The 15,858-nt window shown below is 42.7% G+C and overlaps 1 protein-coding gene across 2 annotated transcripts in view; it reads right to left on the minus strand.

The window, feature by feature from the left end:
* Positions 1-5,089: 5,089 nt before the first annotated feature.
* The window catches only part of shc2 (SHC (Src homology 2 domain containing) transforming protein 2), a 30,534-nt gene continuing 19,765 nt past the window's right edge, over positions 5,090-15,858 (minus strand). Inside the window, exons 12-13 of one of the 2 annotated variants that reach the window (XM_043721550.2) lie at positions 15,572-15,709; positions 5,090-6,158 (exon numbers count right to left, since the gene is read on the minus strand). In XM_043721550.2, coding sequence (XP_043577485.2) covers positions 15,578-15,709 — 132 coding nt within the window. In that variant the 3' untranslated portion in view covers positions 5,090-6,158; positions 15,572-15,577. Of the gene's footprint in view, positions 6,163-15,571; positions 15,710-15,858 lie in introns of both variants that reach the window. The other variant, XM_043721549.2, reaches the window with a different exon arrangement.

Below are 15,858 nucleotides of genomic sequence, written 5' to 3' on the forward strand. Positions count from 1 at the left end.
GCAGGTCAGGCAGCATCTAGGGAACAGGAGAATCGACGTTTCGGGCATAGGCCCTTCTTCAGGAATTCCTGAAGAAGGGCCTATGCCCGAAACGTCGATTCTCCAGTTCCCTAGATGCTGCCTGACCTGCTGCGCTTCTCCAGCAACACATTTCCATCTCTGATCTCCAGCATCTGCAGACCTCATTTTCTCTTAAAGGAGGACAACAAGGTCAAGAGGATTTGGTTGGAAAATTTCACAGTTTTGGAATGAGCATGGCCACAAATGGTGGAGCTATTAAGATTGGGGATGGTCAAGGGATCAGAACTGAAGAGCATTGAGATCTTGAGGAGTATGGAAGGAGAAGAGATAGGAAGGGCTAAGGTCAAGGAAAGATTTTAAAGTCAAAATGAGAATTGTGGAATTGCCAGATTGGGAGCCATTGTAGGTTAGCAAACATTGGGAGTGATTAGTAAGTAGGACTTAGTGTCAGGTTGGGGCATGTGCAATAGGAAGTTTGAAATGGTCTCAAGTTTAACAAGGGTAAAAGGTAGGACAGTAGCCAAGTTTATATTGGAAGAGTCATATCCTGAGGTTTAAAAAGAGGCATGAGTGAGGGTTTCGACAGCAGATAGGAGGTAAGTTTGTAAATGACACCAAAATTGGAGGTGTGGTAGATAGCAAAGAAGGTTACTTCAGAGTACAGCGGGACCTTGATCAGAGTGGCAGATAGACATTGCCAGGGTGGAGGGTTTGAGTATAGGGAGAAGCTGAGGCTATTTTCCCTAGAGCGTCAGAGGATGTGAGGTGACCTTATAGAAGTTTATAAAATCATGAGGGCATGGATAGGGTAATAACAAGGACTTTTCCCCAGGATGAGAGAGCCCAAAACTGGTGGGCATAGATTTAAGCTAAGATGGGAAAGATTTAAAAGGGGCCTAAAGGGCAATCTTTCTACACATAGGCTGGTGCATATATGGAATGAAATGGTGGAGGATATGGCCTAGTGGTATTTTTGCTGGACTCAACCCAGCATCCAGGTAATGTTCCAGGAACCTGCCACAACAGATGGTAGGATCTGAATTTAATAAATATCTGGAATCAAGCGTCTGTGATGGCCAGGGAACCATTGTTGGGAAAACCCATCTGGTTCATTAATGTCCATTAGGGAAGGAAACTGCTGTCCTTACCTGGTCTGGTCAACATGTGACTCCAGATGCACAGCAATGTGGTTGACTCTTAACTGCTCACTGGGATGGGCAATAAATGCTGGTTACCCAGTGACACCCTCATCACATCAGTGAGTTTAAAAAAAAGGCTAGTTCAATTACAACATTTAAAAGATATAAGAAAGGTTTAGAGGGATATGGGCGAAATGCTGGCAAATGGGACGAGATTAGGTTAGATTATCTGGTCAGTATGGATCGAAGGGTCTATTGCTACGCTGTACATCTCTCTGATTCAATGACCTAAGCTGAAAGCAGCCAAATTGGACAATATGATATGAAAGTGGACAATAATAATAACAAAGATACGGTTGAATGACCATCTCAGGGTCAAATAACAGATCAATATTGCAAACAAATTGATTCCGTTGTAGACAGTTACCATGGAGAGGGTAACCAAGGAGCAGGATTTGTATTGAGGACTGAAAAAAAAAAATGGCTTCAGTTTTCCCAATTTATGATTGGGACAAATTTCTGCTTATCTATCACTGGATGTTGGATCCTAGTCTGACCATTTAGAGAGAGTGGAGGAATTGAGAGGGTGGTGGTGAGAGAGAGAACTCCACAGCATACATGAAAGCCAACCCTGTACCTTTGGATGATGTAGAGGAGAATTTGGAGAGGCCAAGGACCAGGTCCATGATGACACCAAAGACTTAAGGAAGAAAATTTCAGGCTTTTATTTTAAATCTATATCCATTGGCTTTACCTTTTGGTTTAAAGCTGTTTTTATAAACAACAATGAGAGCAGCCAAGGAGTTAGAAATTGGGATTAGAATTATTGCCAACTTTCAAAAAATGGTGGAGCTCTACAGTGAGAACCAGCTGAAGATATTTTTGTGTCACTACCTTTTGCAGCTTGTCTTGTCATGACTGAGTAGGCAACACTCACATCTCAGAGGTTATGATACTGAGGGAGAGACTCCAGTAGCATATGCTTCCTCAGCCCTGACCCTCCAATTGTGTAGCATTCCCTTAGAACTGATCTCCAACAGTGTAGCACTCCCTCAGCAGTGACCCCCTGATACTGCAGCATTGTGGTATTTGTCCAGATTTCCAGTTCTAGCTTATGGACTCTGCCACTCTGTCAGGATGTGTCACAAGGAATGGCTTGTTTTAGTAGATCACTGCTGTAAATCCTTTGTCTGCTGCCTTTCTATCTCTCAGTGGGATGTCTAAATAGATGAGGCATTTGTCCGAGACAACAAGATGGTTTCTTGCATGATAGCAATAAATGCAATTCACATTACTAGTCTCAGTAATTAGTAAGGAATCTCAGCAGCTGGAGAGAGTGTGTATGCAGCCTGCGAAGCTCATGTCAAATTTCACTCTCCACCCAAGGACTGTATGACATCATCAGATTGGAACAGCACATCCCCTCCAGTTTTTTCCAATTAACCAGTTAATTCACTGCACAATCATATCCAATATATTACCTTGTAACTTCCCCACTCCTCCTCAAAGTCTTCCAACATCAGAAAGTTTCCCAGAATGCATTCTTCAGGCTCAGGAGAACAATAGATTTTTCACTTTGGAATTGTTGATCTTCTGATCATTTGTGGATCATTTCTCCAGCAGGGAGCTTTTAATTTCTTGATATCCTTTGCAAAAGACTTTGTTTCTTGTGGACCTCATCATTGGTCTTTTTTAAAATTCTGAGAACTCTTAATCTTTGAATTTCCTTTCTGGGGAGCACTTCCCTACTAACACTGGTAGCTACATAACATCATCTGAGAGCGCCTTTAATCTTGGGAACGTCCATCATGGAAGATGGCTGCTCTGTTGAAACAAGGACTTTCTTTCTTGCAGTCACCTGGATTGTAGGATCAGGCAATATCTTTCCGATTGGGTGAAGAAGAATTACATGGTTTGAACAGCCAGAACACTGAAGAATTCTTCTTCTTGATTGTGTCCTGTGTCTGTGAACATTGGTCTAGTTCCCATTCGAATAGAATGCAGCTAATCTCCTCAGTTTCTTGACCAGGTTGAATGTCTTCATTAACCCTCTGAAGCACTTTAAACAGTGAAGGAGACTTTTACAGATGCTCAGTTGTGATATTGCAGGATTGCTGTTCACTCATCACCATCTCAGTCACTGGCATTGACTGTTTTGTTTTAGAGGATTGAAGAGAATTTGTGTAGCCACATAAAAACAGTGCTACAAGAGCAGGTCAGAGGCTAGGAATACTGCAGCAAGTAACTCACCTCCTGACTCCCCAAAGCCTGTCCATCATCTACAAGGCATAAGTCAGGAGTGTGATGGAATACTCCCCAGTTGAATGGATGAGTGTATCTCAAGAAGCTAGACACCATCCATGGCAAAGCAGCCCACTTGATTGGCACCACATCCACTAGCGTCCACTTCCTCCACCATTGACGCTCAGTAGCAGCAGTGTGTACTATCTGCAAGATGCACTGCAGAAATTCACCAAAGATCCTCAGACAGCACCTTCCAAACACACTACCACTTCCATCTAGAAGGATAAGGGCAGCAGATACATGGGAACACCACTCCCTGTAACTTACCCTCCAAAACAGTCACCACCCTGACTTGGAAATATATTGCCGTTCCTACACTGTCACTAAATCAGAATCCTGGAACTCGCTCCCTAAGGGCATTGTGGGTCAACCCACAGCAGGTCGACTGCAGCTGTTCAAGAAGGCTGCTTCCCCCCCCGCCATCTTCGCAAGGGGCAACGAGGGACAGGCAATAAATAAATGCTGGCTAGCCAGAGACATCCACATCCCACAAATGAATAAATAAGAAAAAGAAACACTTCCGCCTGTCGTTTCGTGATTCTGATTTCCTGTGTTGACAGCATTAACTGACTGTCAGATGCCAAGGTGAGTGATCTTACTGGATTCTTTCTTCTGTCAGGGTTCTGCCAAGTGTCTGGGAGCTCAACAGTCTCACACTGTCGTTACTTGATTGGTTCAGTAATGGTTTCCTGAAGAAGGGCTTATGCCCGAAATGTCGATTCTCCTGCTCCTTGGATGCTGCCTGACCTGCTGCGCTTTTCCAGCAACACATTTTCCAGCTCAGTAATGGTTTGTTCCTGCAATGGTTGTTTTTAGGAGGTTGTCAATTTCCTTTGGCTCTTCTGATGAAGTTGGGGTCAAGACATGCATGCAGGCTCAAAGTGAAGACAATCTTTTCTACCTCCTTACGTGCATTGTGTTGCAGTATAACATGGAGCATTCCTATACTTTTAACAGTTATCCCACCTGCATCATTTAGTCTCCTTTCTGGAAATAGCAACGTCTGCTTCTTCAGCAACGGTAACTGGTCTGACAGAACAGTAACACTCGCTCCATATCTTTGGGCCAGCATAATTACCAGCACCTTAAGGATTTGGTACATGTCTACCTGCTCCCTCCGAAATCAAGGGTAGGAGTTCTCCTGTCTTCCCACAGGCTGGTTATCCAATATATACAAGCTCCAATATTATTGTGTGTGGAAAACAGATCCCTGCAGATAATCCTCAGGAGTACCCTGTCATGGGAGTAAGGGAAGGGGAGGGGTGCTGGGTTAGGACCCAGCAGTGCCTTTTGGGAATGTGTCCATTCCTCGGGATGGTGGGTGCTGCTGCTGACCCTCTCCCTTTGTAGGGAGATGGGGTTTTGGAGAGGGAGGGTTTTAATGAAAACATTTTGCAGTCACTCCTTGACTCAGAAGTTCAGACTGAACAGAGCTTCAACAGGGCTTCTAAGGTGAAGCCTCTCTGAAACTACACAGGGTCCCACTCTTAAACCCCATTCCATGGATAGCCTTGTAGTTCCAGCATGAACAGAACATTCCGAACAAACTGGCAGGCTTTGGGATGACACAAACAGAGCAGCAGCCTGTGGCTGATTGTGGGGAGGGAAAAGCTGGGGAGCACAGAGGCAGGGGAAGGCCAAGGAGTTGATGAACAAAATCATCCCTCCTTTGCTATGTTACAGTTCCAAATAAACCAGATGTTTAAACTCCTAGGCAGAGGCAGCAGGTCCAACCGGCTTTATTCACCACAAAAAGCAGTAAGACCAAAACAAAATCTATCCCAACCATCACTTTTATTTCAAAGATTGAGAAAAGAACTTTAATCACAAAATCAAAAATCGACAAATTTCACCAGCAGCAATACAGTGAGAGGAGGAGACAGAAAAAGGGAAGGTGGGGGGATGTGGTGGAGAGAGAGAGGTGGGGAGAAAGAGGGACAGAGAGAGAGAGAGAGAGAGAGAGAGAAGGGAGTGGAAGAGAGAGAGGAGGGGCTGAGGGCGTCAGAGGGAGAGAGACCCCCTCACCACTATCTGTCCCCCTGGGCTCCAGGTTAGTTTTGCTGAAATGTTTGTGGATTGAGTTTTAGAGGCTGTAGACAGTAAAGTCCAGACAGAATCATGATTTTTCTGACAGCATCTCAGAAATACAATGTCAGTTGAATCTTTCCCTGGCACTCACCTCACAGCCCTACTCACTCAGATCGTGGGTTCAGTTGTCCTCTCCCCTAAGAATTTTATATTTACATATAACACAGGGACCATTGGGCTGTACAATACCAGTCAGGAGTGAGCCATCCCTTTACCCAATGTGTGCATGGGAGTTGCCATGCCATTGAGCTACACACCAGGGCAGTAGAGTCCAACAGTTCCCTCATACAGTTCATTCTTTGTCATCACAAGATGTCTTGCACGTATCCTCTCATAGTAACAATTAGTTTTCAAGTTCAGTTGAATCCGGTTTCTGAAGTGCTGCCATTTTGGTGATTTCTCTGACTGCGACAAGCAACACACTCAGTAAAGCAGCTGGAGTGGACAGAGAGCTGGCTGTAAGAGTCAGGAATTTCAATCACTTCCCCAAACACCACGACTCCAATCTGAAACTGAAGTAATACGTCTGCTCATAAATATCCATTCCTGAAAGTAAATCTCTGGATATCTTTGGAATTCAGGAACATGTTCAAATCATATCAGCCACTGCCTAGGAGCAGGAGAAACACAAAGTTTATTAAAGCTGGCTTGAATTGCGACAATAGTAATATTGATAGTGTTATGAAAATGTATCTAAAGTTATTAATTTATAATATAATCAGCTGGACACAGAGAACACATTGCGACAGCAAAAATGTTGCATTTGCAAAGAACAAGCTGATAGAATGAAGATACCAAGTTTGCAACACTTTCAGAGAAAGGATCATTTGACTCTTTGTGGATGGAAAGCTGCCGTAGACAGTACCCAGTCAGGATGTATCACAGCAACTGCTCTCTCCAAGACCACAAGAAATTACAGAGAATTGTGAACACAGCCCAGTCTATCACACAAACCAGCCTCCCATCCAATAACTCTGTCTACCCTTCCCACTGCCTCGGGGAAGCAGCCAACATCATCACAGACCCCTCCCACTCTGGTTATACTCTCTTACAGCCTCTTCCATTGGACAGAAAATACAAAAGTTAGAAAACACACATCAACAGAATCAAGAACAGTTCTCCGCTATTACCAGACTTTATAAATATACCTCTCATATTAAGTTGATCTTTCTCTGCACCTTCTCTGTAGCTGTAACACTTTATTCTGCATTTTGTTCTATTACTCTGATATACTAATGGAAGGTATGATTTGTCTGCTGAGCACACAAAACAATACTTTTCACTGTGTATGAGTGACAATATTAAATCAAATCAAACTAAATATTGGCTTTGAACATTGGTGAAACAGTCTTTTCCTACTCTCGTTTTATACTTTACCTGAGATGCCTCACATCAAAGTGAGAGAGTTGAAAACCCAATTATCGTGGTTGCAACAAGGTCTACTAGGTGAACCTCATAGATAGCAGTTCCCTGATTGGGTCTGTTAATCTGCTGCAATCAGGGAGCCCTGATTGACAGATAAAAACAGGAGTTTTGAGAAGATTTGTAGCTCAGGTTGAGTTTCTGGATGAAGGTTTGCTCGCTGAGCTGGAAGGTTCATTTTCAGATGTTTCATCACTTTACTAGGTAACATCTTCAGTGAGCCTCCAGATGAAGCACAGCTGATGTTTCCTGCTTTCTATTTATATGTTTGGGTTTCCTTGGGTTGGTGATGTCATTTCCTGTTCTTTTTCTCAAGGTTGGGAAATGGGGCCCAAGTCAATGTGTTTGTTGATAGAGTTCCAGTTGGAATGCCATGCTTCTAGGAATTCTTGTCTGTCTCTGTTTGGCTTATCCTGGGATGGTTGTGTTGTCACAGTCGAAGTGACATCCTTCCTTACCTTTATGTAAGGGACTAGTGAGAGAGGATCGTGTCGTTTTGTGGCTTGTTGATGATGGCTCAAAATGTCTGAAAATGAACAGCTCAGCGAGCAAACCTGCATCCAAGAACAGGAGTGTCAGAGGTTCTGTACACTCGAGAGCTGACTCTAAGGAAGCTGGCCCAGTGACAAGGACTTGACATGTGTAAACAAAGGGTGATTTATGTGCATTTGGAAAAGCATGGGCTAAGTCAGCATGGCTTTGTGTGGGTTAGGTCGTGCCTCACTAACTTGATTGAATTTTTTGAGGTGACAAAAGTGACTGATAAGGGTAGGGATGTTGTTTAGATGGATTTTAGTTCGGCTTTTGACAAGTTCCCTCATGGTAGCCTCATCCAGAAGATTAAGATGCATGAGACCCATGGTGACTTGGCCACTTAGATTCAGAATTGACTTGCCCATATAAGGCAGAGGGTAGTAATCGAAGGGTGTTTGCCAGGCTGGAGGTCTGTAACCAGTAGTGTCCCGCAGGGATTCATGCCGGGACCTCTGCTGTTTGTCATATATATGATTTTAGATGAAAAGTTAGATGGTTGGGTTCGCAAGTTTACAGTCAATACAAAGGTGACAGGAATTGTGGGTAGTGTAGGAGGTTGTCAAAGGATGTAGCAGCATGAAAATCAGTTACAGATGTGGATGGAGAAATGGCAGATGGAGTTTAATCCAGGTAAATGTGAGGTGCTGCACTTGGGAGATCAAATGTTAAGGAAAAATATACAGATAATGGTGGAACCCTGAACAGCATTGATGAACCCCAAGATACCTCTTACAAGTCTATAGATCCCTGAAAGTGGCCACACATGTAGATGGTTGGTAAAGAAGGTATATGGCACACTTGCCTATATTTGTTGGGCAATTGAGTATAAGAGTCAGGATGTCATGTTGCAGCTTTGTAAGACTTTAGTTAGATCACAAAGTATTGTGCTGAATTCTTATCGCCACATTACAGGAAGGATTTGGAGAGGCTGCAGAAGAGGTTTACCAGGATGCTGCCTGAATTAGAGGGTATGGGCTATAAGGAGAGACTTGAAAAACTCATGTTTTCTCTGGAGTGGCAGAGGCTGAGGGGAGATTTGATAGAAATCTACAAAGTTGTAAGATTCAGAGCTAGGTTTGAGGGTCAGAATCTTTTCCCCAGAGTTGAAATGCCTAATACAAGGGAGCATGCATTTAAGGTGAAAGGGGAAAAGTTCAAAGGAGATGTGAGGGGAAGTTATCTTTTTAAAATAGTGTTAGGAGTCTGGAAGGTACTGCCGGGGTGGTGTGGTGGTGGTGGAGGCAGGTATGATAAAGACGTTTAAGGGACTTTTAGATAAGCGCATGAATATGCGAGGCATGGAGAGATATGGACCAAGAGCAGGTAGAAGGGTTTAGTTTAATTTGGCGTCATGTTCGGCACAACATCGTGGGCCGAAGGGCCTGTTCCTGTGCTGCACTGTTCCATGTTCTAAATGCTGTCCTGGCTTGTGATGACAACGTCTCTTGAAGGGACTTCTTAAAAATTGGCCATTTTTGTAATCGAATTACCACATTTACACTTACAGTACAGATGGAGGAATAGTGACAGCGCGTTCCTCCCTTCGTTGTCATAACGATTTGTTAAAGAACCTGGCTGACTGGTGTCTGATACTAGCATACTAGCTGCATGGCCTAACCAAAGTCTTCTAAAGCTGCAACTTGACATTCTGACTGTTGTACTCAATTCCCCACCAATACGGGAAAACATGCCATACAATATCATCCTCAGCAATAGCTCTTCCCTTTATACATTCAAACTGAGAGACCAGTCAAGGAATGAGTCAGGGAAAGGAGCCAGTTCTTCTCCTAAATAAAGTTGTATCAAACATTTGAGAGCTTACAAGCAGCAAAGAACCACAGACAAACGAGTGTAATTGGAAATGGGGACATCGTTTTAGAAACACCAATACAGCTTTGTGTACTGGAGTAATATTTATTATCCAAATGGTCCTGTGTGAGGTTAGTACATTTTTACAGGTGAATGTAATAAATTGGAACAGTTTTAAAAATATTGGCTGGACCGGGCGCTTGTGGCACAATGGTAGTGTTCCTACCCCTGAACTGGGAGAACTGGGTTCAAGTCCATCTGCTCCAGAGATGTGCAACACCATCTCTGAACTGGTTCCATAGAAAATATCTAAAGGCATTGCCCTGAAGGATTCTTGAGGTGCAGTGTAATTAAGCAGAGTCTACATGGTTTTAGCAAAGGGAAATCATGTTTAACTAATTTATTGGAGCTCTTTCAAGAAGTAAGTTGTGCTGTAGATACAGGGGAAACAGTGGAGGTACTGTGTTTAGATTTTTGATAGGCATTTGATAAGGTGCTGCAAAGGTTTTTGTGAATAATAAAATCTCATGACATGGAGTAAGATATTGCAATGGATATGATGATTAGCTGGTAACAGCAAGTAGACAGTCAGAATAAATGGACATTTTTTAGGCTGGCAGGATGTCATGAGTGATGTGCCAAAGGGGTCAGTTCTGGGGCCTCAACTCTTCACAATTTATAGAAATTATCTGTGAGAAGGGACTGAAGGTATCGAAGCTACATTTGCTGATGACACAAAAATAGGTAAGAAACAAACTTAGGAGGAGAACATAAGGATCTTACAAAGGGATGTAGATTGTTTATAAAATGACGGCAAAGATCTAGCAATGTGAGAAATTGTGAAATTGTCCATTTTGGTGGAAATAAATTCAAAGCAGCAGATTATCTAAATGGTGAGAGGTTGGAGAGCTCTGAGATGCAGTGTGATCTGGGGATCCTAGTGCATGAATCACAAGGTTAGTGCTCTTGTACAGCAAGTAATGAGGAAAGCTAAGAGAATGTCATATTTTATTGCGAGGGGAATGAAATGCAAGAATAGGGAGGTAATAATTCAGTTATAGAGGTTATTCGTGAGACAGCAACTGGTGTAGTGTATACCAATACGGGTCACAGTACTTACAGAATGATGTTGGTACTTCAAAAGGAGTTCAGAGAAGATGTATTAGACTAATACCTTGATTAAGCGGATTGCCTTGAGAGGAACGGCTAGACAGGCTAAGCCTGAATTTAGAAGATTCAAAAGTGATTTAATCAAAACAAAAGATCCTGAGGGGGTTTGACCAGGTGGATGCCAGGGTGGAGGCAGGAATGTAGAGTTGAAGTTAAAATCATTTAACCTCAATTTATTGACTCATGGAGCAGACACAAAAGGTTGAGTGGCCTACTCCTGTTCCATGTTCCCATGGTAATGTCCCGATATCTAGGCCAGGAGGCCTGTGCACAAGTCCCACATGTTCCAGAGGTTTGTCCTAACATCTGAGTGGTTGATTAAAAAATGTCAAAGCATTATCCATGGTTGCAATGAAAATTTCAGCTTTTGCCATCAATGGTAGAATTTTAGATACAAAGCTAAGAAAGAAACTAGTGGCCAACAATCTCAGCATTGAACTGGGAGAGACCAGATCCCTGGCAACGTTTCAGTGGGAAAAGTGAGGAAAAGGAAAAGAGCATTTGAGGGAGGAATTACAGGAGAACCAAGATAACAAAATCTCAATTAAAACATTTCGAATAAAGAAGGGATGATCCTCCAAAACCAGTGAAGCCACTGCTAGGGAGAAAACTGTCCCAACTCGAGGATAAGTGCAAGGTGTTTACACTGACCTTGACAACCTCAAAAAGTGAGAGCAGGGGATTGAGAGACATTTTTCACTTAATTTGAGAAGATTACAAAGCAAATTAAACGGCCCCCAGAAGCTGCAAATGCAAATCAGGTTCACATGCAAAGCCCATGAGGTTTAAGCCGTGCTTTGAGACTTGTGCAGATTGAGATAGCTTTAAACAACATGATCCTCAACCCTTATGAGCTAATGTCAGAAGCTCACGGGCACAAATGTTTCAATCCCCAATAACATTCTGAGGATGACTTAGAGCTTGAGGGGGTCTGGTATCCTGCCATTTCTTGATGAATGCGGGCACTTAAACAGAGGCAGTCTTCGAAAGCAAAGAATTTAAAAACTCTCTCCCTACCCTTATAAAGGACACATGTAGAGAACATGCACCAGCAGCTGAGGTAGTTGATGATTACAATCTTGTCCATATGCCCCGACTCCAAGAGAAACCCAATTTGTGTGTCACACACACCAACACCCCCATTCCCATATGCCTGAGAAGGATAGAATGAAGGAAAATGAAAGAAAGGCAACAGCTGGGATAAGAAAAGAAAGCTGGAGTGCAAGAACATCCCTTAAATCGGGCCAAGGATGAAGGTCCTGTGGGTCAGAGTGGTGCCCAAAGGTCCACCGACTTGCACAACATCACAATTGAACCTCTTTGCATTGACTGTTGGAAACAGAACAGTAAACCAGTGGAAATCTTAGGAAATGCTTCAGGAAAGGCTGTATCAGAATTGGAAGTCAATGTTATGACAGTAGTGATGGAAGAACTGAAATTTATTCCCTCATGACATACCAGAATGGAATGCAGCTTAGGTTAATCAAGGGAATTCTTCCTTGAATACAGAGTCTTTAGTAAAGCCTTTGATAAGGTTCCGCATGGTAGACTAATTGGTAAAGTTAGATCACATGGGATTCAGGGTGAGCTCACTATTGGGTTAAAAAGTTGGCTTTACAGTAGGAGATAAAGGGTGGTGGTGGAGAGCTGTTTTTCACACTGGATGCCTGTGACCAGTGGTGTTCCACAGCAATCAGGACTGGGTCGGCTTTCGTTTGTCATTTATATAAACAATTTGATGAGAATACACGAGACTTGATTATAAAGTTTACAGATAACACCAAAATTGGTAATTCAGTGGACAGTGAAGAAGGTTATCTCAGAATACAAAGAGATCTTGATCAATTGGGTCAATAGGCAGTGGCAGATGGAGTTAAATTTGGATAAATGCAATGTATTGCATTTTGGTAAAACAAACAAAGGACAGACTTATACAACGATTGGTAGGGCCTTTGGGAATGTTGTAGAACAGAGACATCTAGGGATTCAGATACATAAATTTCAAAGAATTGTGTAACAGGTAGACAGGGTGGTTAAGGCGACGTTTAGCACACTTGCCATCATTGCTCAGACCTTTGAGTATAAAAGTTGGGACATCATATTGAGGTTGTACAGGACTTTGGTGAGGCCTGTTCTGGATTTGTGTGCGCAGTTCTGGTGACCCTACTATAGGAAGAATATTATTAAATTGGAGAAGGTTTACCAGGATGTCGCTAGAAATGGAGGGTTTGAGTTATAGGCTGCGACCTTTTTCATTGGAGCATAGGAGATTGAGGGGTCACCTTACAATGGTTTATAAAATCATGAGGGGCATAGATAAGGTGAATAGCAAATGTCTCTTCCCTAAGGTGGGGAAGTTTAAAACTAGGGGTCATATTTTTTAGGTGAAAGGAGAAAGATTTTAAAAAGACATGAGGGGCAATTTTCTTTTATATACATTTGTGGAGTAAACCTCCAGAGGAAATGGTGGATGCGTTCTGGTACAATGTTTAAAAGACGTTTGGACAAGTACATGAATAGGAAATGTTTGGAGGGATATGGGCCGGGAGCAGGATGAGGTGGGACGAGTTTAGTTTGGGATTATAATCGGCATGGACTGGTTGGACCGAAGGGTCTGTTTCTGTGCTGCATGACTCTGAGTCAGGGTAGTGGAGGTTACAGAGGCTTTGTTTCCAAGGGGGATGTATTTCATTACTCCTCAAAGAAAACAAGTATTAATTTAATATTTCGAGGGATACTGGGGCACTTAGAAAGTGAGTTAGTGAGCAGAGATGTTGCTGTGGCAATTGTCCCTCATTAACTGGTGAAGGAGTTGATTTTCTATTTGGTAACTATTTGACCTGTATAGGCCAGTAACATGGCGATGACTGTGTTACAGCATTTGCTTGATTCTGATGTTGCTAAACTCCCCACAATTACTGCTGTGGCCAAATACAGGCTTGTTGCTGAGAATGAGCAGTTAATTAATGTGGAGAATCAACTTCCAAGTGCAAAAGGCGACTTTACTAAAGAAATAAATCGTGAGCTGGTGATAACAGTTGAACATCAGACACAGGATGTAAAACATCTAAATGATAAACTTGTAGAAATATGTTCTTTAAAAGGTCAGTCTTAAATCAAAAATTGATGAACTTGGTTGTGAAAAGAGCAATTAATACTGTGAACTCAGAATATGAAAAACAAATCAGATATGTAATGCAGAAGCAAAGATTCAGACTTTAAAAGCGGTAGGAATTCACGCAAGTGAGTGGTTGATAGAAGACTCGGAAGGATATGGTTTGGGAAGTGTGTGGGAGAGTAAAATGTTGGAAAGGAAAGTAGAAGTCAAGATTGAGGAAACAGTGGGAATGAATTAAATAAGACACATTTGCAACGGGATCAGGAGCAAATGAAAAATCTCAAATGTTCAGAGATCAAATCCACTATAGAACTCAAATCCACAAAAATAGAAATTGCTGGCAAAACTTAGCAGGTCTGGCTGCATCTGTGGAGAGAAGACAAACAGTTAATGTTTCAAATCCAGTGACCCTTCTTCAGAAGATGAGTCGGACCTCCTGACTTTCTCCAGCAATTTGTTTGTTTCACATCTTCAGTATTTGCATTGTTTTGTTTTGTTTTAGGAATATGCCTTTTATGTAAATATAAAAAGACTTTTCAATAACATTCTTGAAACTGCCAATAGTTTACAGAATTTAAAGGAAAAGCAGAAGGTGACACCTGGTACTGAGTTACGTTAGTCTGTGATGTTCAAATCCAGATAACCCGATTGGTTAGACTGGAAGGCCAACATCGATTTTATTCAACACATAAACTAGAAAACGGAAATTTGAACTGCTGTGTTTCAGAGAATGAACGAGTTTTGTATACAACTCAAAGTGGAACTGTGCAGTCACCAATTGGTTACACAAAGTGATTTTTTTTGAGAAATGGGTTTCATACTTTTGGAGACAAACTGGCACCAGGTGTCTTTGTGTTGGAAACAAAAACTGCCCAGCAACAACTCTTGGGTTAGTTCTTAGTAGCCGTTTATCACAAAACTGAGGTGAGCACACAATTTGGATTCAGACCTTCGAAAGCCTGTAAGCCAAGCCAGAGTCTCACCCCACTGCCCTCAGAAGAAGAAAATGAGCACTAAACAAAACGTTGCAAAGAGAAAACATTCTAAACTCAAGCCAAGATCTACATCCACCTAATCAGCTACACATGGAGGACTGCCATCGTGAACAACAGCAACATCATAGCTATCTGGGTATCCTGGTGCATGAATTGCAAAAAGTTAATGTGCAGCTACAGCAAATAATTAGGAAAGCTAACAGAATGGTATCATTTATTGAGTACAGAAGTAGGGAGGTTATATTACTCACACAGAGCACTGGTGTGTCCACAGTACTGTGTGGAGTATTGGTCACCTTATTTAAGGAAGGATATAAATGCATTGGAGCTGGAAATGTGTTGCTGGAAAAGCGCAGCAGGTCAGGCAGCATCCAGGGAACAGGAGAATCGACGTTTCGGGCATAAGCCCTTCTTCCTGAAGAAGGGCTTATGCCCGAAACGTCGATTCTCCTGTTCCCTGGATGCTGCCTGACCTGCTGCGCTTTTCCAGCATCACATTTCCAGCTCTGATCTCCAGCATCTGCAGACCTCACTTTCTCCTATAAATGCATTGGAGGCATTTAGAGAAGGTTTAATCAGATTAATGTCTGGAATGGGTGGGTTGTCTCAGGAGGAAAGGAAAAGCTGATAATGCAGGCAGACACTCCAGTGCGGTACTGAGGGAGTACGACATTGCCAGAGGTGTGTCTTGTGACTAAGACAGTAAACAGAGGTCCTGTTTGCCCTCTGGTGGATATAAAACAAAAATCACATGGTCAGTATTTTGCAAAAGGACTCATACCTGCTGTTCTGAACAATATTTATCCCTTAAAAAAACATCACAAAAATATGTTATTCAGCCATTCTCAGCAAGTGGCTGTGTATGGGATCTTGCTATGCATTCCGAGGGTGCTGCATGTGCACCGTTCCATTGGATGTGAAAGGCCCATCCTTCCCAATTGGCTTTCTACCCAAGCATTAGTGACACTTACAGCAGCTCAGGGCTTCCTCTTGGCGACCATCTGTTTCAGACAAACCTCACTCTCTGCTGCTACAATAGGTACTTCACTCTCAAGGTGGTAATTGATGAGGTGTGTGATGTTTTCAAAGAGTAAATCCTTGGTCCGCACCTGGAAGGAAGCAAGAGTCAGAACCACAATGTAGAAGGTGGGGCTAGGGGGCATGCAATGGGGACGGTGTAGGGTGGGGAGGCGGGGGGGGTGGGCATTGGGGAGGGAGCAGGGTGGCGCATCAAGAGGGTGGGGCTGATATGGGGGAA

Source organism: Chiloscyllium plagiosum, unplaced genomic scaffold (assembly GCF_037043375.1).
Source record: "Chiloscyllium plagiosum isolate Xiang-an unplaced genomic scaffold, Cpla_swu_hap1 HiC_scaffold_28, whole genome shotgun sequence".
Taxonomy (NCBI): Eukaryota; Metazoa; Chordata; class Chondrichthyes; order Orectolobiformes; family Hemiscylliidae; genus Chiloscyllium; species Chiloscyllium plagiosum.